Below are 25912 nucleotides of genomic sequence, written 5' to 3' on the forward strand. Positions count from 1 at the left end.
CTTTTAGTCTTATTTATTAAATCAGAAGTTCGTTGACTTTCAATTATTTAAATTTCTCCTTAGATTTTTAGGATCTCTAATTTAGTTTTCATCTGAGGATTTTTAATTTGTTCACTTTCTATATTTTTATTTTGCATGCCCAATTCATTGACCTTTTCCCTTATTAATTTGTTAATATATGAACTCAAGGACATAAATTTCCCCCTGAGTACCGCTTTGGCTGCATCCCATAGGTTTTGAAAGGATGTCTCATCATTGTCATTTTCTTCAATGAAGTTATAAATTGTTTCAATGATTTGTTCTTCAACTAGCTGGTTTTAGAGAATCATATTGTTTAATTCCCAATTAATTTTGATTTATCTCGCCATGTACCCTTACTAATTATTATTTTTATTGCATTATGATCTGAGAAGGTTGCATTTTTTATTTCTGCTCTTTTGCACTTGTTTGCAATGTTTTTATGCCCTAATACATGGTTAAGTTTTGTGAATGTAGCATGTACTGCTGAAAAGAAGGTGTATTTCTTTTTGTCCCTATTTATTTTTCTTCACATATCTACTAACTCTAATTTTTCTAAGATTTCATTCACTTCTCTTATCTCTTTCTTATTTATTTTTTGGTTTGATTTATCTAGCTCGGATAGAGGAAGGTTCAGCTCTCCCACTAGTATAGTTTTTCTATCTATTTCATCCTTGACCTCCACTAGTTTCTCCTTTAGAAATTTGGATGCTATGCCATTGGGTGCATACATGTTGAGTACTGATATTTCCTCATTGTCTATACTGCCTTTTATCAGGATGTAATTACCTTCTGTATCTCTTTTAACTAGATTTATTTTTACTTTGGCTTTGTTAGATAACATGATTGTGATTCCTGCCATCTTTTTTATCAATTGATGCCCAATAGATTTGGCTCCATCCTCTTATTTTCACTCTATGCGTATCTACCTTCCTCATTTGTGTTTCTTGCAGACAGCATATGGTAGGGTTTTGGATTCTAATCCACTCTGCTATTCACTTGCATTTTATGTGTGAGTTCATTCCATTTATATTCAGAGTTATGATTAATAGCTGTGTATTTCCCAGCATTTTGATTTCTACCCCTGGTCCTGCCTTTTATTCTTTCACTATTTCCTTCTACACCAATGCTTGTTTTTAATCAGTCTCCATATTTCCCACCCTTATTTTACTTCCCTTTCTGCCCCCCTCCCTTCTTATTCCCACCCTTATTTTCCCTACAGATTTTCTAAAACTACCCCCACCCTCTCTCTCCCTTGTACTGTTTCCCTTTCCACCAGTCTGTTTGTTACCCTTCTACTTCCCTATATGGTGCAAATCTATTCTCTGCCCCAATGGATTGGATTGTTCTTCCCTCTTTGGGTCAATTTCAATGCACATAAGAGTTGAGTATTTCCTATTTACCCTTCCAATATATTAATGTTCTCCCCCTTCCGCCATGAGCTTCTTTGTGACATATAAATTTGCCCCCTTTTCTTTCTTTTCCCTTTTCTTTTAGTATTAATCTCATTTTTAGCACTAGTTGTATATATATACATACAGATGTATATATATTTATGCATACATATATCTATATACCTATTTATTTCTTGTCATTTCATCTTATACAGTTTGTCACTGTTCCCTCTAAATGTAATTCTTCTAGCTGCCCAGGTGATGATAACAATTTTTAAGAGTTATCAATGACCTCTTTTCTTATAGGGTATATAACATTTTATCTTATTGAGTCTCTTAAAAAAAGGGTTTTTGTTGTTGTTTTGTTTTGTTTTTCTTTTTCCCCTCTTTTTAAAATACATTTTGATGATTCTCTTGAGTTCTGTGCTTGGGCATCAAATTTTCTGTTCAGGTCTGGTCTTTTTTTCACGAATTCTTGGAATTCTTCTATTTTGTTGAATGATCATATTTTCCCCTGTAAGAATATAGTCAGTTTTGCTGGGTACTTGATTCTTGGTTGTAAACCTATTCTCCTTGCTTTCCGGAATATCATATTCCATGTCTTTCAGTCCTTTAGTGTGGATGCAGCCAGATCCTGTTATTATCCTCATTGTGGTTATGTGGTATCTGAATGACTTCTTCTTGGCAGCTTGTAAAATCTTTTCTTTGGTCTGGTAGTTTTTTAATTTGGCTATAACATTCTTGGGTGTTGTCAGTTGGGGATTAAGTACAGGAGGTGATCTGTGGATTCTTTTAATCTCCTCTTTTCCCTCTTGTTCTAGAATATCGGGGCAGTTTTTTTGAATAATTTCCTGTAGCATGATGTCCAGGCTTTTTCTTTTGTCATGGTCTTCTGGTAGGCCAATGATTCTTGAATTGCCTCTCCTCAAACGATTTTCTAAATCTTCTGTTTTGTGAATGAGATGCTTTATATTTTCCTCAATTTTTTCATTCTTTTGGTTTTGTTTTATAGTGCCCTGCTGCCTTGTGAGGTCACTTAATTGTAGTTGTTGTATTCTGGTTCTTAAAGACTGGATTTCATACCTGGCTTTTTGGTCATCCTTCTTCTTCTGGTCTGATTTTTTTTGGAGGTCATCTTTCATTCTCTTTACCTCATCTCTCATCTCCTTTGCCTCATTTTCAAGCTGGTTGATTTTGGCTTTCAAGACACTATTTTCAGTTTCCAGATGACTTATCTTAGTTTTTAAATTCTTTTCCCAATTGTCTTCAGCCTCTCTTAATTGTGGTTTGAATTGCATTTTGAGTTTTTCCAAAGCCTGTATCCAATTCGCTGGGATTTCTGATTTATTGTTTGCTGATCCCTCCTCCTCTGTTCTGTTTGCTCTTAGTTCCTTGCCTGTACAGAAGCTGTCTATTGTAATTTCTTACTTCTTTTTCTGTTGTTTGCTTATATTTATCCCTTCTTTGTTCCCCATATTTGTCTGTGCTCTTGCTCCTCTCATTTTTTTGGTTTTGGGGCTTTCTGTCAGTCTCCCCTCTTGGAGCTTTGTCAGGAGATCTCTCCGTGCCATCTGTGGGGCATGGGTGTTTGAGTTTGAACTTCCCTGTCCTCTGGAGACTTTTGTTTGGATTAAAGTCCAGCAGTCTGTGGTGGAGGGGTGTTGGAGCTTGGGCTTCCCTGACCTCTGAAGACTTTTGATGGGATTAAGTTCAGTTGGGTTGGGCTGGGTGTGCTCTAAGGCCAAAACCTCCTGGAAGGCTGGAGCACTATGGAGGGTCTCTGCAGCTATCACCAAGCTGCCCATTCCATGCTCCCTCTCCAGCTCCTTCCCTGCCACCTGTTTTCTACACTCTGAGACTGGCACAGCCCTTCCCGCAAGGTACTTCCTCCAGACTAGCTCCTTTGCCCTCCCAGATGTTCCCACTGCCGCTGGAGGCTTAGCGCTCCAGGTGGGGGGGGAGAGCAGTCCTTTGACCTTCCTTCTGCCTCCCCCTTAAACCCAAGTGTTCTCAGATTCCAGCTTTTGGGGTGTATACCTTTTGAATTGAGTACAGCAGGAGGGTTCCTTTGCTCTGTCTTGTTGTTAGGTTTGATTTTTAGTCCCCTAGGAGCATTCAGTTTGTGATTGGTAAGAAAGTGTTTTCAGAGGTCTGAACTTCTGCTGCTTCCAGGCCACCACCTCCCTAATTCTTTTAAAACAATTTTACATTTTATTTTTATTATCATGCAAAATACAATTCCATATTGGTCATTGTTGTAAGAGCACACTTATTCAAAACCAAAACCCCCAAATAAAACTATAATATACTCATGTGAAAGATGACTCCAACAGTTCTTCTTTTGGAGATGGATAGCATTCTCGTTCATAAGTCTTTTATAGATCATATCCCAGACCATGGCATTACCAAAAGTAGCCAAGTTTTCATGGATAATCATTGCACAGTATTGATTTTACTGTGAATAATGCTCTCCCAGTTCTGCTCATTTTGCCATGAATCAGTCAGGCAAATCTTTCCAGCTTTTTCTGAAATCATCTTTCTTATAGCACAATAGTATTCTATCACCAACACATACCACAATTTGTTCAGCTATTCTCCAATTGATAGACATCCCCTAATTTTCCAATTCTTTGCCACCACAAAAAGAGCTGCTATAAATATTTTTGTATAATTAGGTCCTTTCCCCTTTTTTATTATCTCTTTGGAGTACAGACCCATGGTATTATAGGATCAAAGGATATGCACAGTTTTATAGCACTTTGAGCATAGTTCGGTATTTCTCTTTAGAATAGTTGGATTAGTTCACAACTCCACCAATAATTCATGAGTGTCTCAATTTTGTCACATCCCCTCCAATATTTACCACTATACTACCATATTGATTAATCTGATAGGCATGAGGTGGTACCTCAGCATTAAAACAATTTGCATTTCTCTAAAAAAAATTATTTAGAACATTTTTTCCCAAATGATTATTGATAGCTTTGATTTATTCATCTGGAAATTGCTTGTTCATGTATTTTGTTTACAATTCTTTAATATTTAAACCTTTTGCCTTTTCTGCTAGCCTTTTTTAATCTTAAGCCTCTATCACAGTGATTAATCAATATGTTATTTTTAGTCACCATATGTTGATTACATTAAGATAATAACTGTCAAACTTGAAAGTAATTTTTTTTTTATGTTTCTCTTATAGGCATTTTACCCCCTAGATGTGTTTTTGAGGTTTTTTTTTCTTTGTTTTGTTTTCCTTTTCCTACCAAATTCCCTAAGGTCTTTTTGGTTTCTCCAAGTCTGCTCCAGAAATTTCTTTTGAAGCCAGTTGTTTTCCCCTATGAATTCTTTGATGACTTTTGATCTACATAAGACTCTATTTTTTAAAATTCCTTTGGGATTTAGATCTAATAATGGTAATGTTGGGTCATGTGTATCTGCAGTTTTATAGCCCTTTAGGCATAGATTCAAATTGCTCTCCAGAATAGTTGAATCAGTTTACAATTCCCTAGTGTCTCAATTTTCCCATATTCCCTCTAATTTTTGCCTTTTTCCTTTTCTGCCATAATAGCTGATTTGATAGGTGTGGAAAAGCAATTCAAAGTTGTTTTAATTTGCATTTCTCTAATTAATAGTGATTTAGAAGGGGCAGTTAGGTGGCTCAGTAGATAGAACCAGGCCTAGTCTCAGGAGGTCTTGGGTTCAAATGTGACCTCAGACACTTCCTAACTGTGTGACCCTGGGCAAGTCACTTAATTCTCATTGCCTAGTCCTTACCTCTCTTCTACCTTGGATCCAATATACAATATTGATTTTAAGATGGAAGGTCAGAGTTTAAAAAAACTCCAGTGATTTAGAGTATTTTTTTTTCACATGAGTATAGATAGCTTTAATTATTTTGTCTAAGTACTATCTGTTCATATCCTTTGACCATTTATCAATTGAGGAATGACTTGAATTCTTATACATCAGACATTTCTCTATGTATTTGTGAAATGAGGCCTTTACTAGACAGACTTATAAAAACATTTTTTTTTACCATCATGATTACTATGTATTACTCCCAATCCTATTTTCTCACCTGTTTATCCTACTCTCTCTCCTTTCATCCTGCCCATCTCTAAGTGTTTTACTTCTGACAACCACCTCCCCCAGTTTTTTTCTCTTCCTCCTTTCCCCTTCTACTTTCATATAGGGTAAGAGATTTCTGTACTTAATTGGATGCATATGTTCTTCTCTTTTTGAGCCAATTCCAATGAGAGTTAAGTTCAAATGCTCCCTTCCCCACATCTTCCCCTCGGCTGTAAAAACTCTTTTTATGTGATATAATTTACCCTATTCTGGCCCCCCCTTCTCCTAATTTTTTTCTCACTTCTTAATTTTTTTTTAAAGATGTCATCTCATCTTATTCAACTCCTCTGTCTGTGTATATTCCTAACTGTCATAATAATGATGAAGTACTTAGTAGTTACAAGTATCATCATACAGTTTAACTTTATTAAATCTCTTATGATTTTTCTTTCTTGTTTACCTTTTTCTGCTCTTGAGTCTTGTATTTGATTCTCCTGTGGTGTTTTTTAATTCACCTCTGGTCTTTTCCTCAGGAATGCTTGAAAGTCTTCTATTTCTTTTCCCCTCTGAAGGATTATACTTAGTTTTGCTGGGCATGTTATTCTTGGTGGTAGGCCTTGCTCCATTCCCTCTGGCATATTATATTCCAGGCCCTTTGTTACTTTAATAAAGAAACTGCTAAATCTTTTCTTATCCTGACTATGGCTCCATAATATATGATTGTTTCTTTTTGGCTGCTTGCCATATTTTCTCCTTGAATTTTTCTGTAATATTACTAGCTGTTATTCTTTTGGGATCTGTTTAAGGAAGTGATTGGTGGATTCTTTGAATTCTTATGTCACCCTCTGATTCTATAATATCAAGGTAGTTTTCCTTGATAATTTCTTGCTTAGGCCCTTTTTTGTGGGATCGTGGCTTTCTTGTAGTCCAGTAATTCTTTTTTTTTTTAAATATAAAACCCTTGCCTTCCATCTTGGAGTAAATACTGTGTGTTGGTTCCAAGGCAGAAGTGTGGTAAGGGCTAGGCAATTGGGGTCAAGTGAATTGCCCTGGATCACACAGCTGGGAAGTGTCTGAGGCCAGATTTGAACCTAGGACCTCCCGTCTCTAGGCCTTACTCTCAAACCACTGAGCTACCCAGTTGTACCCCCCCTCAGTAATTCTTAAATGATCTCTCTTGCATCTATTTTCCAGGTGAGTCATTTTTCCAATGAGATATTTCACATTTTATTCTACTTTTTATAATTCTTTTTACTTTATTGATTGTTTCTTGCTGTCTCATGGAGTCATTAGCTTCCATTTGTATAATTCTAATTTTTAAGGAATTATTTTCTTTAGTGACCTTTTGTCTCCTCCATTTGGCCAGTTCTATTTTTTGAAGATTTTTTTCCTCAATTAATTTTTGTACATATTTTTCCATGTGGCCAATTCTGTTTTTTTAAGTTCTTTTTTTCAGTAAATTCTTGCATATCTTTTCCCATTTGGCGAATTCTATTTTTTTAAAAGAAATCCTTCTCTACAGTGAATTTTTTTACCTTTTTTTGTACCTCCTTTACCAAGCAGGATGGTGACTTTGTTTTTTTTTACAATTTTCTTGTATAACTCTTATTTATTTTCCCCTTTTTTCTACCTCTCTTTATTTGATTTTTAAAATTCTTTTTGAACTTGAAATCAATGCATATTTTTCTTGGAGGCTTTGACTATAACAGTATTGAACTTGTTATCTTCTTCTGAATTTGTGTTTGGCCTTACCTGTAACCAAAATAATTTTGTTATTTCTTTTTTGTTGTTTGCACATTTTCCAGCCCTTTATTTTTAATCTTTTAACTTAAAAATATGATTAATAGGTTGTCTCTGTTCCTGTGGAGGGGGCACCATCCTAGTCTTCAGGTTTTTTGCACAGCTGCCTTCAGGGCTAGTTCTGGGGATCTATGTTTTTAGTTCTTCTAATGTAGTATTATCTAGGGAAAGGTATTTTAGTATTCTCCTAGTCTATGCTCTGGTATTTGAACAACCACAAGCACTCTTTTCCACTCTGGAATTTTCACCAGGATCCCTTGTCTCCCCCCCCCCCCAAAAAAAAAAACCCACAACAAAACACTTTAGCCTGTGCTAGTGTTCCTTCTTGCCCTGGGAGTGAGACTTGGATCTGTGTATGGGTAAAGCATCACAATTCTGCACCCAGAGCCAGCCAAGGCATGTTGGTAATCTCCTTCTGATCAGTTGTCTGATCCCTTTACCATCTATGGCTGAGAACTTCAGAAACTGTTGCTGCTGTTTCTGCCACCTCTAAAGTTTGTGCAGCTTCCAAAGGTGGGTTCTGCCCTAGCATGCTGATTTGTGCTCTACTCCCACTCCAATGCAATAGACATTTTATGCAGTTATCTTGGACTGAAAAATCATTTCAGCCTGGCCATTGATGGTTTTGGCCACTCCAGAATTTGTTTTGAGATATTATATTAAAGTGTTTGCATATCAAAATTTGTCAGAAATCAGGAAGTTTCACAACAATATTTTAAATGATGACTTTGATAGTTATTGATGTCATGCTCATCAAATTTGCAAATGATATGAAGAAATGAATCTAAAAATAAAATAGATGACCAAATTGCAATCAGAAAAAGTCCAAGTAGACTAGAACAATGGACCAAATATAACAAAGTGAAATATATATATATATTTATATATATATATATATATATAATAGATATCAATATCAGCTCCACACTTGGATTAAAAAAACTATCTGTACAACTACCAGCCTGGGGAAGCAAACTAGATAGCTCTTCAAATGGAAAAGACCTGGGAGTTTTCTTGGTTTTGTAAATTCAAAATGAATTAGTAATATAACATAGTATACATAGAACCTTATTTAATCTTGGGCAGTATTTGCCCCCCAAAATAGTTCCTAAAAGTTGAAATCCTATATCCATTCTGCACACAATGTTGGTCAGAAGAAATCTGGGGTATTGTTTTCAGTTCTATGTACTGCATTTGAGAGAATGATATTGATAGCCAAAAGCATATCCATTAAATTATAACTGGCCTACTGAAGTGTTTTTGTTTGAGTTCATGAGGGAATTCAGGTTGTTTAGCTGAAGAGAGGAAAACTTAGAGGATGCATGTTGTCTATCATCAATTTTGAAGGATGAGATATTAAACTATATTACAGAGGCATAGATTCCAGTTCAATGTAACTTTATGTTGAGAACTGTCTAAAAGTAGAAAGGACTGTTCTTGGAGCCTATGGGTTCCCTATCCCTAGAGGACTTTAAGTATAGATAGCAGAACCAATTGTTAGAGATATTGTTGATAGGATTTTTACTGAGATATGTGTTGTTCTAAATACCCCTTCTCTAATCTGAGATTCTGATTCTATGAATTGTTTGCATTGTTTCTGATTTAAGGCTTGATAATTGTAAAACTTTTTATTCTGAGTTTTTTTTCCCCCCTCTGCTACATAGTGATATTTTTTCAGTATGTCAGAGAACTTGTTTGGTTTCCTTTGTATCTTCTTGACAGTTCTTAATCTTGTGGACATCATTGGTAAATGTGTTTATTTTCATTGTTTCCATTGTTTATTGAGAATTATGAGGGTGACCTTCTGCTTGACTCTTTTCCTGGTCATCCTTCCGTCTTAGTATCTTCTAAATTTATAAAGCATATAATATGCATATATATATATATATAGTGACAGTTTTGAAACCTTTGTATATAACTTTATGGAGTAGAATCTTTTAGATATAAATAAATTACCACTTATTTTTCAGTCTAAAATGTTTATGCTTTACTTTTAGGCTTCTGAATCTTTTCTTTTAACATCTTCAAAATAATAAACGGCATACAAGCATAATATAATTATGTCACTACATGTACATTCAAGAAAAACATTAGTAGTCAAATCATGAAATAAAACTCCTAAGCTCTGTTCCTGATTGTGTCATTGAATCCTCTTTATAAATTACAGCTAATTTGTATTGCCTGAAACTTTATGCATTTATCAAATATTGCTGTGCTGGGTACACAGCTCTATAGTAGTAGTCCCTAAAATTCTTCTTTTCAAGAGTGTTTGTGAAGGTTCATGAATTAGTTACTTTGAGATTCACTGATTAAAAATACTCTATAAGGAAGTCTTATTTTGAAGGATTTCTAACACAGTACTAGGTAGTTAGATACTATTCGACTTGAAATTTTTCTATATGAAAATGTTTTAAAATCACTTGAGCACCATTACATTTTTCTGGGAACTTTGGAAATAAATCAACCATTCAATGTGTAGAAGGAATTATAATTTAAAAAAGAAGTAAAATGAGAAAAATTAACAGGTTTTGGCAAGAGAGTAAAGATGTTTTCTTTTGATATTTGAAAATGTATAGAGTCAGAGGTATTAAGAAATACAGGAAGGCTGTTCCAGCTGGCAAAAACAAAGAGAGAAAGGGAGAGAGCTCCTGTCTACCTGTGCACAAATGATAGTGAGGTAGAAGGGACACAAGAGGCAGGTGCTAGATTTTGTAAAGAGAGCAAAGAGGAACAGAGAGAGAATGATGTTTGTGAAGTAAGTTGGAATAAGTCCATGAATTTTCAAAACAATAAAAAAAGCAACCCCCCCCCCATATCTCCAGATGAACAGTGTTTGAAGATTGCTCAGCCAGAATGTTAAACATATTGAAGTAAGTCTCTTCTTCTCCAGACCTGTCCAACTTATCTCTAATTTAGGGCACCAAAGAGGGACATTTCAGCACTGAAGCTGGCTCAGATCATCTTTACATCAGTACATTATCCTTAATGAAGTACATTAACTTCAGATACAGTTTGCTTAGAGGCTCACTATAGACGTTTTCAAATAGACCTTCTTTTCCAAGTAGCACCTTTGCCAGACTTCATAGGACTGTCCTGAATAACCGTATTATAAATTTAGAGTTGGAAGAGATCTTAGTGACCATTGAACACAACCTTTTCATTCTATCGATGAGGAAACTGAGGCACAGTAATTGTATATTGCCCGGGATCACACAACTAGTCATGCCTGATCCACTGCATCCACAATTCATCATGTTGAATTGAAGCTGAAATAACATTTGACTCAGATCTTACCTTAATGACTATGCTTCGTGGAAGATATATGTGTGGAATCAGAGACTAATAGTAATTTGAATATCTCTTCTCAATTTGGGATTATGGTTTGGATTTATATAATAACAATGATAAGGGGGATAATATATAGAAGGATAAACCTACTAAATTTCTTAAAGGTTTTCTTTGTTTTGGAAGATACTACAAATAATCATTTGCGCCTTCTGCATGTGCTTAATAAATGCTTGTTGAATTGAATTAATGCTAGGTTTGGGAACCCACTTTTTACTACAGTAACATACCATTTAGCATTATGTTGTAGTTGGAAAAAGGGGCCAACTTTGAGCTGGGAAAGACCCAGGTTTGAAACCCAAGTCTGACACACAATAGCTGTTTGACCATGGGCAAATTATTTAACATTTCCTGAACCTCAGTTTCCTCATCTGTAAGTTTGAGGAAAAAAAAACAAAACTCTGACATTTATCTTGAAGGGTTATTATGAGGATCAAATGAGGTAAAATATGAGACCACTTAAAACAAACCTCAAGATACCATGTGTAAATGGAAGGGATTTTGTCTAACTTATTTTTTCCTTTAATCTATCATTATGGAAGGAGATGTTCCTTATAACTTTTTTTTTTTATCAGATAACAAACACTTATTTGACTTTATTTTTCTTAATGCCCAACATGGCAAAAAATTTAACCAATTTTCATCAGAAATTTTCAAAAAAGTCCCACCTTTTTCTTTTTTCTCTCCTCTCCTCTCCTTTTCTCTCCTCTCCCCTCCTTTTCTTCCCTTCCTCCCTCCTTCCCTCCCTTCTTCCCTCCCTCCCTCCCTCCCTCCCTTCCTCCCTCCCTTCCTCCCTCCCTTCCTTCCTCCCTTCCTTCCTCCCTTCCTCCCTTCCTTCCTTCCTTCCTCCCTTCCTTCCTTCCTTCCTTCCTTCCTTACTTCCTTCCTTCCTTCCTTCCTTCCTTCCTTCCTTCCTTCTTTTTGTCTTGATTCTTTTTTAATAAGATAGGCTAGGGAAGTTTTTTTTTTGCAAAATCTTTTCTTTTCTATTTTATCACATCCCTAGAAAGAATAGCTTAATACATAGAGTAAATAACTCTGGGCAATGGGTGGCTTGATCTCTAAGCTTCACAAAGAGTATTTGGCTGACATTGCCCCATAAAAGGAATTCAACTTTTTTGCCCTATAATTACATATAGATAGATAGATAGATAGATAGATAGATAGATAGATAGATAGATAGATAAAAGCTGATACCTTTATTGTATTCATCATTAATATAATTTGTAGTTAATAAGATTAATAATAAATTCTTTAGTCAGCATTAAGGGTAATTTTGTGAAAGTACTTAAATAGGTATTAGTTGCATTGTTGTCAATTGGAGATTTTAGTATTAAACACCAAAGGGAGAAAACAAATACCATATTTAGAGTACAAAGGAGATTTATCAGCATCTACTTTGAGCCATTTCACTTGCCAACTTTTAATAATAATAATAAAGAAAAACAGCATTTATATGGTGCTTTAAGATTTGCAAAGTGCTTTAGAAATATCATCTCATTTTATCCTCACAACAACTCTAGGATGTAGGTTTGTTATTAGTTCTAGATTACAGATAAGGAAACTGAGGCAGGTAGTGGTTAAATAACTTTTCCTGAGTCACATAGCTATCTATTATCTGAGTTGAATTTGGACTCAGATCTTCCTGCCTCCGAGTCTAACTTTCTATATTGTGCCATCTTAGTCCTTCTAATTTTTTTAGTTTTTAAAAAAAACAATGCCACACTTAATCTTATGTTTATAATGGTTAAGAATATTTTATATTTTTGTATAATTACATGTGCTTTAGATTATAGTATTAGATATTTATACATTTATCCTTAATTTGCAGCTTTTTACAAAGAGAAAACCTCCAAAAGGCCTCTATGTCTATGGAGATGTAGGTAAGTATGATGAGTTTCAATTAAATTTTTCACACATTTATGTGATCTGGGGTAAATGCTGTCATATTCCTCCACTCACTTATAGACCAATACCAATGAAAATAATTCAGAGACTCCACCTTTCTCCTTTCACACTGACAAAGATGATAAAAAATCAAAACAGTTATTGAGAGGGGTAGTAGACTTACATTAATGTGCTATCAGTGGAGCTTCAAGTTGGTCCAGGCCTTCTAGAAAGTAGCTTGGAACCAATGCCCTTAAGAGCCACTACAATGAGCATGGCCTGTGGGCCAGTGTGCTGTTGCTACAGTTATGCCCCAAAGAGACAAAAGAGAAATGAAGAGGATCCACACAAACAAAAATATTTATAGTGGCCCTTTGTGTAGTGTCAGGAAACTAGAAACTATGGGACTTTAAGGAATGAAGAAAGAGTTGTATAAAGTAATACAGAGTGGAATAGTGAGCAGAACCTAGAGGATAATCTATGCCTTAACAAAAACAACATAAAGAAAAACGTTAAAAGATTTCAGGCCTCTGATCTTTGCAGTGACCACCCCACAGTTCCTAAAGACTCATGATGAAACATACTGTCTGCCTTCTGACAGAGAGGTGGGAGACTAAAGGTGAAAGAGGAATCATACATTTTCATATTTAGTCAATGTGGGAAATCCTTCCTCCTTTTTTGGAGTTATGCCTTGTGTCTTCCCAGCACCACAATATCTCTTTATCATGGAAGGTTTTTTGTTCTGTTTTATTTTGTCTGTCAATTCATTTTTCCTTCCTTTATTTTCTGAATTGGGACTTTGTATGAAGGCCTCATATTGTGTACTTCTGCAGCAAATTTCATGGCTTTGTATATTTCTAGTCTGTACTTTGAGATTCTACTGATACTTTATCTAGATAGTGAGTGCTGAGTTCTTTAAAGATCACAGGTGTGGTTCTAGCCAGGGAGCTGCAAGCTTTTAATAAGCCCTAAGCAGTATAATTTAGAGCATAGTTTGAGTGTTGCCTTCTGGACTTTATAGGCTCCATACTCCAGGAAAGTTGCTGTCCCCAGTCTCTATCAGCTAGGGGGACAGCCCTGCAAATTCTGAGCAACAGAACTATAGAACTCTTCTGGTTTGATAATCAGGGCTAAATCTGAGGTCATGCTCTGACATAAGAATGCCAGCAATATCAGCTTATCCTTACCCTAAGCCAAAAGCTGGAATCAGATCTTCTGAGTTAGGAAGACATGAGACATAACTCCATAAAAGGAAAATAACTCTAAAATACCTACAAAGCCTCAAAGAAAAACACAGGACCAACAAGAACTCTTGAAAAAATGAAATATTTATTGATATTATATATGAAATTTATATATTACAAATGAAATAAGAATGGTAAAGGAAAAGTTTGGAAAAGAAATGAGAGCTATAGAAAAAAAAGTTTTGGAAGGAGAATTAACATAATTAGCAGAAGACATACAAAAACCTTACCCAAGTAACAGATACCTTGAAAATTAGAATGGACCAAATAGAAGTTAATAACTCCTTGAGACAACAAGAAATTTTAAAATAAATTCATATGATTATATCAATAGATGCAGAAAAAACTTTGAACAAAATACAATGAATTTCTGTCAAAAACAGTAAAAAGTAGAAGAATAGGTAGACCTTTTCTTAACATGGTAAATAATAAATATTTAAATCCAAGAGCCAGCATTATTGTAATGGGAATAAACTACAGTCATTTCCCATAAGATGAAGGGCAAACCAAGTATGTCTATTATTCCAACTACAATTTCATATAATGCTAAAAATGTTAGCTATAGCAATAAGACAAAGGCATAAAAGAAACATTATTATCACTTTTTTCAAGTTGATATGGCAGTTTATGTAAGAGAATTGACTCAATCAAAAAGTTTATTGAAACAACAAATTTAGCAATTTGTGGGATATACAATAATCCTGCATGGACCATCAGCATTTCTGTATACTAAGAACCAAATCTACGAAGAGAAATTCTATTTAAAATAATTTTTGAAAAGTATAAAATATTCATTAATCTACCTACCTACCTATTAGGTATATACACATATACACACACACATAAGCATTTTCACTTCAATCTAATATGCCTTGTTTGTAATTATTTCTCATCTGGATGATAGAAAGCAATTACATTAGTAGTTAACTCAATCAGTTCGCATATGTCTAGGCTTTTGGAATATCTCTTATATACCAAGCCCTGCAGTGAACCTTTAGGATTTTTTGCCACTCAAGAAAGCACAGTTTTTCTACATGACTTTCATGTTCAATCACCAGTAAAACCAACATGAATTTTTCTTCTAATTATTATCATCATAAATGGAGATGATCAGCAAAGCACTTGTTCTACTTCTTCAAAAAATAAAAAAAAAATGGAGACTTAGATATTGTTCTGTTCTTTTTTTTTTTTTAACTTCTGAAACTTGTTAGCATTTAATCTAGGTTTGAGCTTTAGCTTCGTGGTATGATCCTTTCAAACCACTTGATTTCTCTGAGGTTCAGTTTTTTCTTCTTCAAAATGGGGGATACTTATGATATATTCTTTTCAGAGTAGATAAAAGAAATGTATCTTGCCATCTTTAAAAAACTATATAAATATGAGTTATTGTTATTTAAAAAATTATTCCCTCTGGAAATGGATAAGGTATTAGACATGGGCAATATATGAGCAGGTTTGAATAAAAAGATAGTGATCCAACTAAATGTACAAAATTAGTAGTAGTTAGAAAAGGAATAAAAAAGAGAATTGTTCCATTCCTGTCAGTGAGAACAAAGGATAGGATCTTGGAAGGTTAAGAAAGATTACAATCTTAGTGTTATTTGTTCACATAAAATCAGTTCTAAATACAAAGTAATATTCTTATTTCATTTTGGGCACAAAGGCAAAGTGTTGTTGCCTATCATCATTGTATTGCAAGTCAGATGATTCACTTAATCAAAAAAATGGCCTCTATCAGCAAAATTGCCTACATCAAATGTATAAGTAAGCAATAATGGGAGCTTGGTGTAATAGAAAGAGTACCACTCTTGGAACCAATAGAACTGGACGAAAATCCTGTTCCCTCTATATCTTAGCTTTGTGACTTCAGGAGCAAGATATCCCTGAGCCTCAATTTTCTCAATTATCTGTGAAACAGGGATAAGAAGATTTGTATTATACACCTCACAGAGTTATTGTAAGGGAAGTATTTTTAAAAGTGCCATATACACAAATAAATTAAAAAACACACATTAAGTACTTTCTCTGTACAAAGCACTATGCTAAGTGCAGGGTAGACCAAAGGAAAAGCAATAAAGACCTTGCTTTCAAGGACCTTCTATAATAATGGGAAGATTCATATTTTAATACAAGTTGTATGGAAAGGTTTAGATAAAGCAGATATCTGGTCATTTTTCTTTGTCATTTTTTTGAGCTGCCATTAAAATATCAATACAGTGTATAATATAACAGTAATAGAATATGTATAATTTGTTTTAAATATGTAATAAATTATAATAAATATACGTATCCAAGAGAAACAAATTCTTATATTAGCTGTATCCAAAAATCTGTCTCATTCTTTTTTTTCCTTTCTTCCCTTCCCTTCCCTTCCACCTTTCATTCATTCCCTCTCCCCAAGAAGACAGGTAATATGATATAGGTTATATATATTACCATATAATATATATTGCTTACCCTAGAGGAAAATTCATGGAGGAAATAAAGTGGAGAATGATATATTTCATTCTACATCTCTTTCTTCTATGGTGGTAGATATTCTGTTTTGTCTTGAGTCCCTTGGAGTTATCTTAGATCCTTGCCTTATTGATATTGGTTATTCACAGTTGATTATCATGGTTATTCACAGTTGATTATCATATATTATTGTGGTTATGCATTGTCTGTTCTCGTTCTACTCACCTCTCTTTGCATCACTTTCATTTCATTTTTGACTGATAAAATAAAATCTATTTTTGATGTTTACTCATTTGATAGTCCTGAGGATTAGTGGATAGATTTGGAGCCAGGAAAGCCAGAGTTATAATCCTGCCTCAGAAAAGTACTTACTGTGTGACCCTGGGCAACTGGATTAATCTCCTAGCTTTAGTTTCTCCTTATGTAAAACAGACGGTAATAATACCTGCCGCATGGCATTGTTATGAAGATCAAATGAGATAATAAATCTAAAATGCTTTGCAAACCATAAAACGCTATGTAAATGTTAATATTGATGATGATGATATTGCAAAACTTATAAATTTACTTTTCATTATCATCCTGTATCTAAACTAATTGGCTTTTGTTTTTTAAAAACTCTTACCTTCTATCTTAGAATTAATACTATGTATTGGGTCCAAAGCAAAGAGATAAGAGCTAGGCAATGGGGATGACTTGTTCAAAGTCGCATAGCGAGGACAAGGACATGTCTGAGGTCACATTTGAACCCAGAGCCACCCATCTCTAGACCTGGCTCTTAATCCACTACTTGCCCCCAGCTAATTTGTCTTTATATTCCTTAAAAAACATCAAGTATCTCTCTCTTTTATAATAACTACCATGTTCTTTTCCTCAGAATTATATTAAAAAAACCTATTCCTTACCATCCTCCTTTTTAGTGGCATGTCATGGTATAACATATTTCAGAGAGATGTATAAGGAGAATGAAACTAGTTCACTTATATTTCCTCCCCCACCCTCCATCATCTTGAAGCTGATCATCAGTCTACTGTCCTTTTGTTTCCCTGATTCATTCCATCTCTTTTCACAGAAGTGTTGGGGGAAGGGGAGACTAATTAGAGAATCTCTTTAAATTCCAGTGAACTCCATGGCAAAGTTGATACATAAATTAATGGCATTATCATTATAGCCCCATCCAGGAACTGAATTCTTATATTAACTAAAAAAAACCAATAAAAAACAAACCCCAAATGTACTTACTACATTTAAAATGAGAGCCTAATACTATACTAAAATGGCAGCTTTTCCCTGCTTATCATCCCTGCACTGGCCCCATCCTTTTCCTTTATCTCATTTACATAGGATTTTTTCCTTTGGCTCTGCCTGCAGCTTAGATGATTGTGGAGATGTTAATTGTTTCAGGGAACTTGGAGGCTAATAAAAGTGAAACTTATCCATCAGGTCTTTTTCTCCCCTTATATCCAGGTTTAGTCTGGCCCAATCCTTGTTGTCACTAAGAGAATGACTTCATCTGTTGAAAGGTAACCTTGGGGTTGAGAAACCATAGCTGTGTGCTGGGAGACAGAAAGAGAAACAAGGTTTTTGGCACAGAGAATAGAGCAAATCAGGATCACACTAGGGGGCAGTGTGGAGCTGTTTCTTTGCTCATAAAGCCATTTTCTATTTTTCTTCTCAGTTGTAGCTATGAAGAGCCCAGCTGGTTCCAAGCAAAATGGTAAAGGGAAGAAATTACATTCTGGGTTCTTTATGGTTCAGTGGAAAAGAGCAATAGGCTGGAAGCTAAATTTGGGGGTCTTGTCCTGTCTATGCTCCCCAGCAGTTTCTTCACTTATAAAATAAGGTAGTTGGATTATATATCACTTATTCCCCAAATCTTTTTGAATATGAGGTTCTCCTTTTGACATAAAAAAATTTTGAGTCAATTTCCACAGAAAAGTAGTTGTACTATTAATACATATTGATTTAGAAACTACAGAATAACATATAACATAACAAAACTATTATGAGTACTGCTTTTAAATAGACTATTTTTATTAATAAAAAATGTATGCATTTGAAAATAGCAATAAATGTGGGAGGCATATTTAGTCTTTTTGGTTATTATATTGAGGCATTCTATGAGGTGGCTAGTGGTATTCTATAGCTTTTGGAAATTAGAAGTCTGAATCTAATGAATGATAAAAGATTCATTCAATTTGTTTCTGTATATTTCAATGGAAAAAAAGCTTAGAAAATCCACTTTATGAAATGCATATTGTTGAATGAATGAATGAATTATTTATTTAGCACTTACTGTGCTGAGCTCTGGAGATACAAATAGAAAAGATAGTCTCTAGTTTTAGCAGATAGTTCTGGCTATTCAGAAAGTGCAAAGAAGTCAGATTCTTTTAATTAAGGATTATTTTTTATTTTTATCCATGCAATGTTAAGAAGACTTGTTGAGTACAGTACCCAGTATGTTGACTGTCCTCTCTATGGCCTATTTATGAGAGGATGGAAGAGAGTTATAAAGGATGAGAAGGCATGGATGATGTCAAGAAGAGAGTTTTCATCTACATATCCAGAGTTTGGGGTTTGATTCTGAGTGCTACATATTAGCAAGAACATTGATGAGCTGGAGTGCATCCCAAGTTGAGCAAGAGATAGTATAAGGACTTGTGGGCCTGTTTGATAAAGGAACTATGATTGTTTCACCAGGAGAGGAGAAGATTTAGGGCAACCAGTTAGCCATATCTGAAAAACTCATGTATGTAAAAGGATCAAATGAGTTAATATTTATAGAGTGTTTAGCACAGTGCCTGGCACATAAAATATATATATATATATATATATATATATATATATATATATATATAAAATAAAAGCTTATTTCTTCTTTCTTTTCCCCCCTCTATTTAATGGAATTAACAGGATACTCTATGCCTAATACCTTTATCAATTGAGAGTACCTCTTTTGAGTGAGTTATAGAATCAGTCAGTCCAGTAGAGTAAAATAATTATTGATAAATCCTTAATAATTTTGGAGGCACGAAGAACTTTGAATCATTGATGAAATCAGATGATGGGACACAGGAAATATATTGGGATTAGATGAAAGGATTAAGCTAATCTCTAGCCCTTTGTGTTTCAGATAAGGGAGGTTGTCAGTTACTAACTGTGTGACCCTGGACAACTTGTTTAATCCTTTTTAGCTTCAGTTTCCTCATATGTAAAATGGGGACAGTAATGGTACTTGTGTCATGGAGGCCCACCTTTACCCTGGTAGAAGAGGATGGGAGTTGGGTGGCGCAAGAGAGGGTGTTGTACTCCTACCCCTAAGCCCCATTGACCAAGCCATTAGAGAAAACAGAAAAGTAACAAATGATGCTTCTAGTCAGAATTTAAGAGAGGACAAATGAAACATTGCAAGGTAAGGCAATTTTCGGAAAGAGGACCTTTTTAAAAAAATTTTACTTTTTTTTATTGCCAACTTAATTAGTATACATAAACATTTATATATAAATTTTTATAGATGCACATAGGAATGGATTGTATAAGGAACTGAACTATTACTTATAGTTTATTTTTTAAAGATATGTGTATGAATACTGAATATTAAATTGAACAAGGTAGTAGCAAAATTGCCCTAGTTGTTTGTGTCTCCTCTGTACTTTTTTTTTTGTTTTCTTCTGTGTATTTTAAAGAATTTCTCAAGAGTTAGAATATTTTCCATGGTTACATGATTCATGATTTTTCTCACCCTGAAAGAGGACCTTTTTGAGGTAGAGAGGAGTTTTTTTTCCTTTTTCTTTTATTTATTTTCCAGTTACATGTATAAACAAGTTTTAAAAATTGTTTTCTGACATTTTGCAGTATGGATTCTCCCACTCCCTTTCTTCCCTCCCCTCTCCCTGACATGGCAGGTAATCTGATATAAGTTATACCAATGCGGTCATGCAATACATATTTCCATATTTTTGAGAAGAGGTAGTTTCAAGGAGTCAGCAAAGGAGCTCACCCTCAATCCTTGGAGCCCAATAGAGTTATTCTGAAGGAAAGGAAAACTATGAGTATTGCTCCAATGGAGAAAAGGATTTCCATCCAACCATGTATTGTTTGTTATTTCTTGCCACATATACTTACTCTCTACACCTTCATTCACTATCTCCTGGATTCCATGTTTTTTTGTGGGAGAGTCTCAGATTTTCTAGGGCATGATTTTGGTACCAACTGTTCCTACTATATCATGCTAGTAAATACCTCTTTCTAAAAGTTAACAAGATCTCTGGATAGTTGATTATCAGTAGCGAGTATACCTGCAGGAGGTTCATGATTGGGAACTCCAACTCTTCAGATTACCTCTAGAATCTTGAGAGGAAAAGTAGTAATCTGCTGCCCTCTAGTTATCTAGCCTGCTAATGTCAGTGGGTTTGGAAGAGTGAGTCTGGAGGGGCTGCTGCAAATGGATGAGATACCAGGTTGTTATGAGGAACAGATGTAAGGTATTTTTTTCTCAATTACATGTAAAATTTTTTTTAATTTAACATAATTTTTTAAAAATTCGAGTTCCTAATTCTCTCTTCCCTCTTTTCTCCTTTGAGAAGGCAAGCAATTTGATATTGATTATACATGTGAAGTCATGCAAAACATATTTCCATATTAGCCATGTTGCAAAAGAAAACACAAATTAAAAAAAAACAACCCAAATTAGAGAAAAATAAAGTAAAAAAGAATATGCTTTGATTTGTGTACAGACTCCATTAGTTCTTTCTCTGGGGGTAGCATTTTTCATCATAAGCCCTTTGGAATTGTCTTAGATCATTGTATTGCTCAGAGTAGCTCACAGTTAATCATACAGTATTGCTGTTACTGTGTACACAATGTTGTCCTGATCCTGCTTACTTTACTTTACATCAGTTCATAGAAGTCTTCTCAGTTGTTTTTTTTTTTTAAACCCTTACCTTCTGTCTTAGAACCAGTGCTGTGTATTGGTTCTAAGGCAGAAGAGCGGTAAGAGCTAGGCAGTGGGGGTTAAGTGACTTGCCCAGGGTCATGCAGCTGGGAAGTGTCTGAGGTCAGATTTGAACCCAGGACCTCCCATCTCTAGGCCTGGCTCTCAATACACTGAGCTACCTAGCTGCTCCCCTCAGTTTTTTTTTCTGAGACCACCCTGCTCATCATTTCTTATACCACAAAAAGATTTCATCACAATCATATACCATAATTTGTTCAGTCATTTTCCAGTTGATGGGCATCCCCCCATTTTCCAATTCTTTACCATCACAAAAAGAACTGCTATAAATATTTTGGTACAAGTAGATCCTTTTCCTTTTTCTTTAATTTCTTTGGGATGCCGATCATGCACATGATTAAGCAAAACAAATTCTTACATTAGTCATGTCCAAAGATGTTAGTCTCATTCTGCTTCCTGTCCATAAGTGGGTAGTGGTCTTCATCATCAGTGTCCTGGAATTGGGGTTTCTCTTTGCACCAAAGATGAACATTTGTTTACCAAGTATAGGGAATTATTGTTCAGGTAAGAATTGAACTAGATAGTCTCTGAAGTTCTTTCCAACTGATGTTCTGTAGCATTTAGGTAAAACCCTTTATTTCATGCTATAGGTGGCAAAGTGGATAGAGCAGTGGGCTTAAGAGTCAGAAAGTTTTGAGTTCAAAGCTATCCTCAGACACTAGTTGTACAACTCTGAGCAAATCACTTAATCTCTCCATGTCTCAGTTTCCTTATCTGTAAAATTAGGATAATAGCACTTACTTTCCAGGCTCATTGTGAGACTAAAATCAGATCATATTTGTAAAGCACTTTATAAACCATAACATTTTATATAGATGCTGGTTATAACTATTATTGTTATTATTCCTTAGCTGATATACAATTAGCCACTTAACACTTACACCTCCACAATTTATGTAGAAGAATAAAAATATTTCTCAGATGCTCAGATGGATCTGTATCTCATTGATTCAAGTGATGCAGAGCACAATGCCTCTATGTCTGCCCATTGTATGTGGTTCTCACTTGTGGCCTTCCAAAGGCTCACTGGCAGTGTCTATCCAATGTCTGGGAAGCCCTTTGTTGCTTTTACCTAATACCTTGAGGGTTCCAGTAGCACACTCTGACCATTACCTGCCACCCCTTGATCTCACCATATGAGCAGCCCGTTTTTTCTTTCTGTCAAAAATTCTCTGATAACATCCTTTAATTCTGTTCTCCTTTATAAGTCCTTAGATATGTGTTGCAACTGTTTACCCCCACAATGCATCTTTCTGTTGCCCTCTGTGTGATGCTTATCTATAGTTCTTTGGACTGATAATTAGTTATTCCCTGGTCTCTGTTAGCATAAAATAATGCTTTAGAAGAGGAAAGGATAAAAAAGAAGATTCAACAATTTTGAGAACATCTTAAAATAAAGAATTATCACTCAGTATTTATTTGCCAAAATGGGGGTCAGAACTCCTAAATTGTCAAATTTGAAAAAGAGATACTTAAAATTCAAAGGGATACTTGAGAAATTGAATGTGAGTTGTTACTGTTATTTGTGCTGCGTTCCAAATGGTGTTTATATTTTGAGGGCATGGGACTTGAAATCTTCGTTCTTTCATTATCCATTTTTGGATGTATTTTTGGTTGTTCAGTATTTCCTCCATAGCAATATTTCATGCAATTTGATTCATAAAGAAAATGTCTAAACAAATTTTGGCAGGTAATGGGTGAAAATCAAAAGAAGCTTTGTTTCCATAGCTCTCATATTGAAAGCTTGGCCTTAGGCTGTTAATCAGCATATTGAGAAGTTGATTACTACAGTATGATTTGTTAGATTTGTTGTTTGTTTGTTTTTTAAAATCAAAGGGGGGAAGCTAGGCGGCTCAGTGGATGGAGAGCTGGGCCTGGAGACCTGAGATCCTGTATTCAAATCTGGCCTCATATACTTCCTACTTGTGTAACCCTGGGCAAGTCACTTAACTCCAGTTGCCTAGCCCTTATGAATCTTTTGGCCTGGAACCAATAATTTGTACCAATTTTAAGACAGAAGGTAAGGGTCTTAAAAAAATCAAGGGAGTGTCGAACATTGCATTTAAGAGTCAGAGGAGGGGCATCTAGGTAGCACAGTGGATAGAGTGACAGGCTTGAAGTCAAGAGGACCTGGGTTCAAATTTGACCTTCAGTACATCTTAGCTGTGTGACCCAGGGCAAGTCACACCCCCATTGCTTAGCCCTTACTGCTCTTTTGCCTTGGAACTGTTACTTAGTCCAAAACAGAAGAAAAGAGTTATAAAAAAAAAAAAAGAGAGACAGAGAACCTGGATCTGAATCCCTATTCTTCCACTGGGTAGCTCTGTGAACTTAAGCAATTCTTATCCTTTTTGGACTTTAGTTTACTTTTCTCTAAAATGGGGACTTTTAAGGCCTTTTCTAGCACAGACTCCATGATCCTATCTATAAGTTGATGATTGGTGATTTGTTATCATGAAAATTATTTGTATGTAGTTGTATTACTACCATTGTTGGGTAGTGGATAGAACTATGGGTTTAGAATCATGATAACTAGATTCAAACTCTGACTTTGCTACTTAATAACTTTGGCTAAATGATTTTACCACTCTGAGCCTCAAATTTCTTTATAAAATGAGGAGGTTGTACTAAAAGGCTTTGAAGTTGCTTACAGATCTAAATCTTATAATTTACTTCAATAAAAAATTCATATTCATTAACTATGTACATCCTAAAACAAACCTATATAGTAAAATCTTATGAATTTAGATTAATGGTGGCAGAGGTTTGGGAGTGGGAGAACAACACACAATACATATGATAACTGGGTTAAAACCATTGGTTTATTAAATATGTAAGAATAATTTGTGATTAGCAAATCCAATACCAAGTTAGTAAACATTTATTAAGTTCCTACTGTGCCAAGACACTGTGCCAAGCAATGGGGATAGTTAAAACAAGACAAATATAACAAAACTAAACAGTTTCTGCTCTCAGGAGCTCACAGTCTAATGGGGGTAATAATTAACATGGAAACAGCTATGTACAAACAAGATAGAGATAGAGATACTCTCAAAGGGAAGGCACTAAAATTATTTTTGAACTGTTTAACCCTCACCTGCCAAATATAGAATCAATATTACATATTGGTTCCAAGGCAGAAGAGTGGTAATGACTAGGCAGTGGGAGTTAAATGACTTCCCAGAGTCACAGGAAGTGTCTGAGGTCATATTTGAACTCAGGACCTCCTGTCTCTAGACCTGGCTCTCATTGCCCTGAACCACCTAGCTGCTCCTGGCACAAAGATTAAAGAGAACTCTGGGAAAGATTCCTTGCAGAAGGTGGAGCATAAGCTAAGACTTGAAGCGAGGAGTCAGATGAGAAGGGAGAGAGTTCGAGGCATGGAGAACAGCCAGTAAAAATGCCCAGATTTAGAAGATGGAATGTTATATTCTAGGAATAGCAAGGAAGTCAGTGTCACTATATTGTAGAATATATGGAGGGGAGTAAAAATGTAAGAAGACTGGAAAGATAGAAGGGGCCAGACAAGGAAGAACTTGAGAAGCTAAACAGAGTATTTGATATTTGATTCTGGAGATGATAGGAAACCATTGGAGTTTATGTGGAATTTATTTATGAACATCATCCTAAGAAGTGTCTACTTCTTATGTTATAGCTGCTTTTAGGGTATTTAAAAGTAGTTAATTTTCTTAAATGGGGAAGCAGTTTCTCCAAAATCTCATTTCCACTACAAACTGATTTTCTGGGCTCATTTTTTTCATACTTGGTATGAAAATGAACAATCCATTGGAATGATCATAAATGCCTGCCAAGTGAATTAATGACATTTTATTATAGCCAATTATAAATCTATCTTGCTTCATGCATTTTAAGATATAAAAAGTGATTTTATTTATTGCTTCATATATTTCTGAAAAGTTGTAAACTGATATTTTTTAGTAAATCTAATAAAATGCATTATGTAAAAGAACTCTTTAGTGCATTGTTTTAAAAAGTAAAGGATTCTTTTAAAATGTGAACATGGTTACTAATGATGTTTTTATTTAGTTTTGTAATCTCAAAATTTCATATCCAACAAACAGGCCTGGTGCCAAAATTTCTCACTTAACTGAGAGACCAGAAAAATACACAAAAATCATGTCACTTCTATAACTATCTCCACATTGACTCTGATATATGAAAAAATGTGTACTAAAATGGAAGCTGAAGAAGTTCACTGAGTTCTGCATGTTAAATAATATTAGTGCCTAAATTGCCTATTGATTTTGATCCTTGGAAATAGAATGTGAATAAGAAAACCATTGCTGCTTATGAAGAAGGTATAGTTTCTGAGATAGGCCAACCTAGGGGTACTCTACCAACTGCCTTGCTAAGAATGCACAAAAATGAAATTTTCAGTGATTTGTTTTGTTTAAGAATACAACTGGTAAATTTATTGGTGAACACTTTAGATAACTGAAAATATGGATAAATGGTATTTGGATATGAGAGTTTAAAGTATCACTCTTGTCTAAGTAGACTTTCCTCTAGAGTTATCAATGCTCAAGTTCACAACCTTGAATTTATTCTTGACTCTCTGTGCTCCTTCATCCCCATAGCCATCCATTTACCAACTTCTGTCAATTTTGCTTCTATAAATATTATTCTTTTCTTTTTCTCCATTCACACAGCTACTCTATTCACAATAC

The 25912-nt window shown here is 34.9% G+C and overlaps 1 protein-coding gene across 2 annotated transcripts in view; it reads left to right on the forward strand.

Annotated features, from left to right (window-relative positions):
• Positions 1–25912, forward strand: part of AFG1L (AFG1 like ATPase) — a 240805-nt gene that overhangs the window by 46373 nt on the left and 168520 nt on the right. For both annotated transcript variants that reach the window (XM_001368423.3, XM_007484405.3), the window contains exon 3: positions 12454–12505. In XM_001368423.3, coding sequence (XP_001368460.1) covers positions 12454–12505 — 52 coding nt within the window. The remainder of the gene's footprint in view (positions 1–12453; positions 12506–25912) is intronic.

This window comes from Monodelphis domestica, chromosome 2 (assembly GCF_027887165.1).
Source record: "Monodelphis domestica isolate mMonDom1 chromosome 2, mMonDom1.pri, whole genome shotgun sequence".
NCBI classification, from domain to species: Eukaryota; Metazoa; Chordata; class Mammalia; order Didelphimorphia; family Didelphidae; genus Monodelphis; species Monodelphis domestica.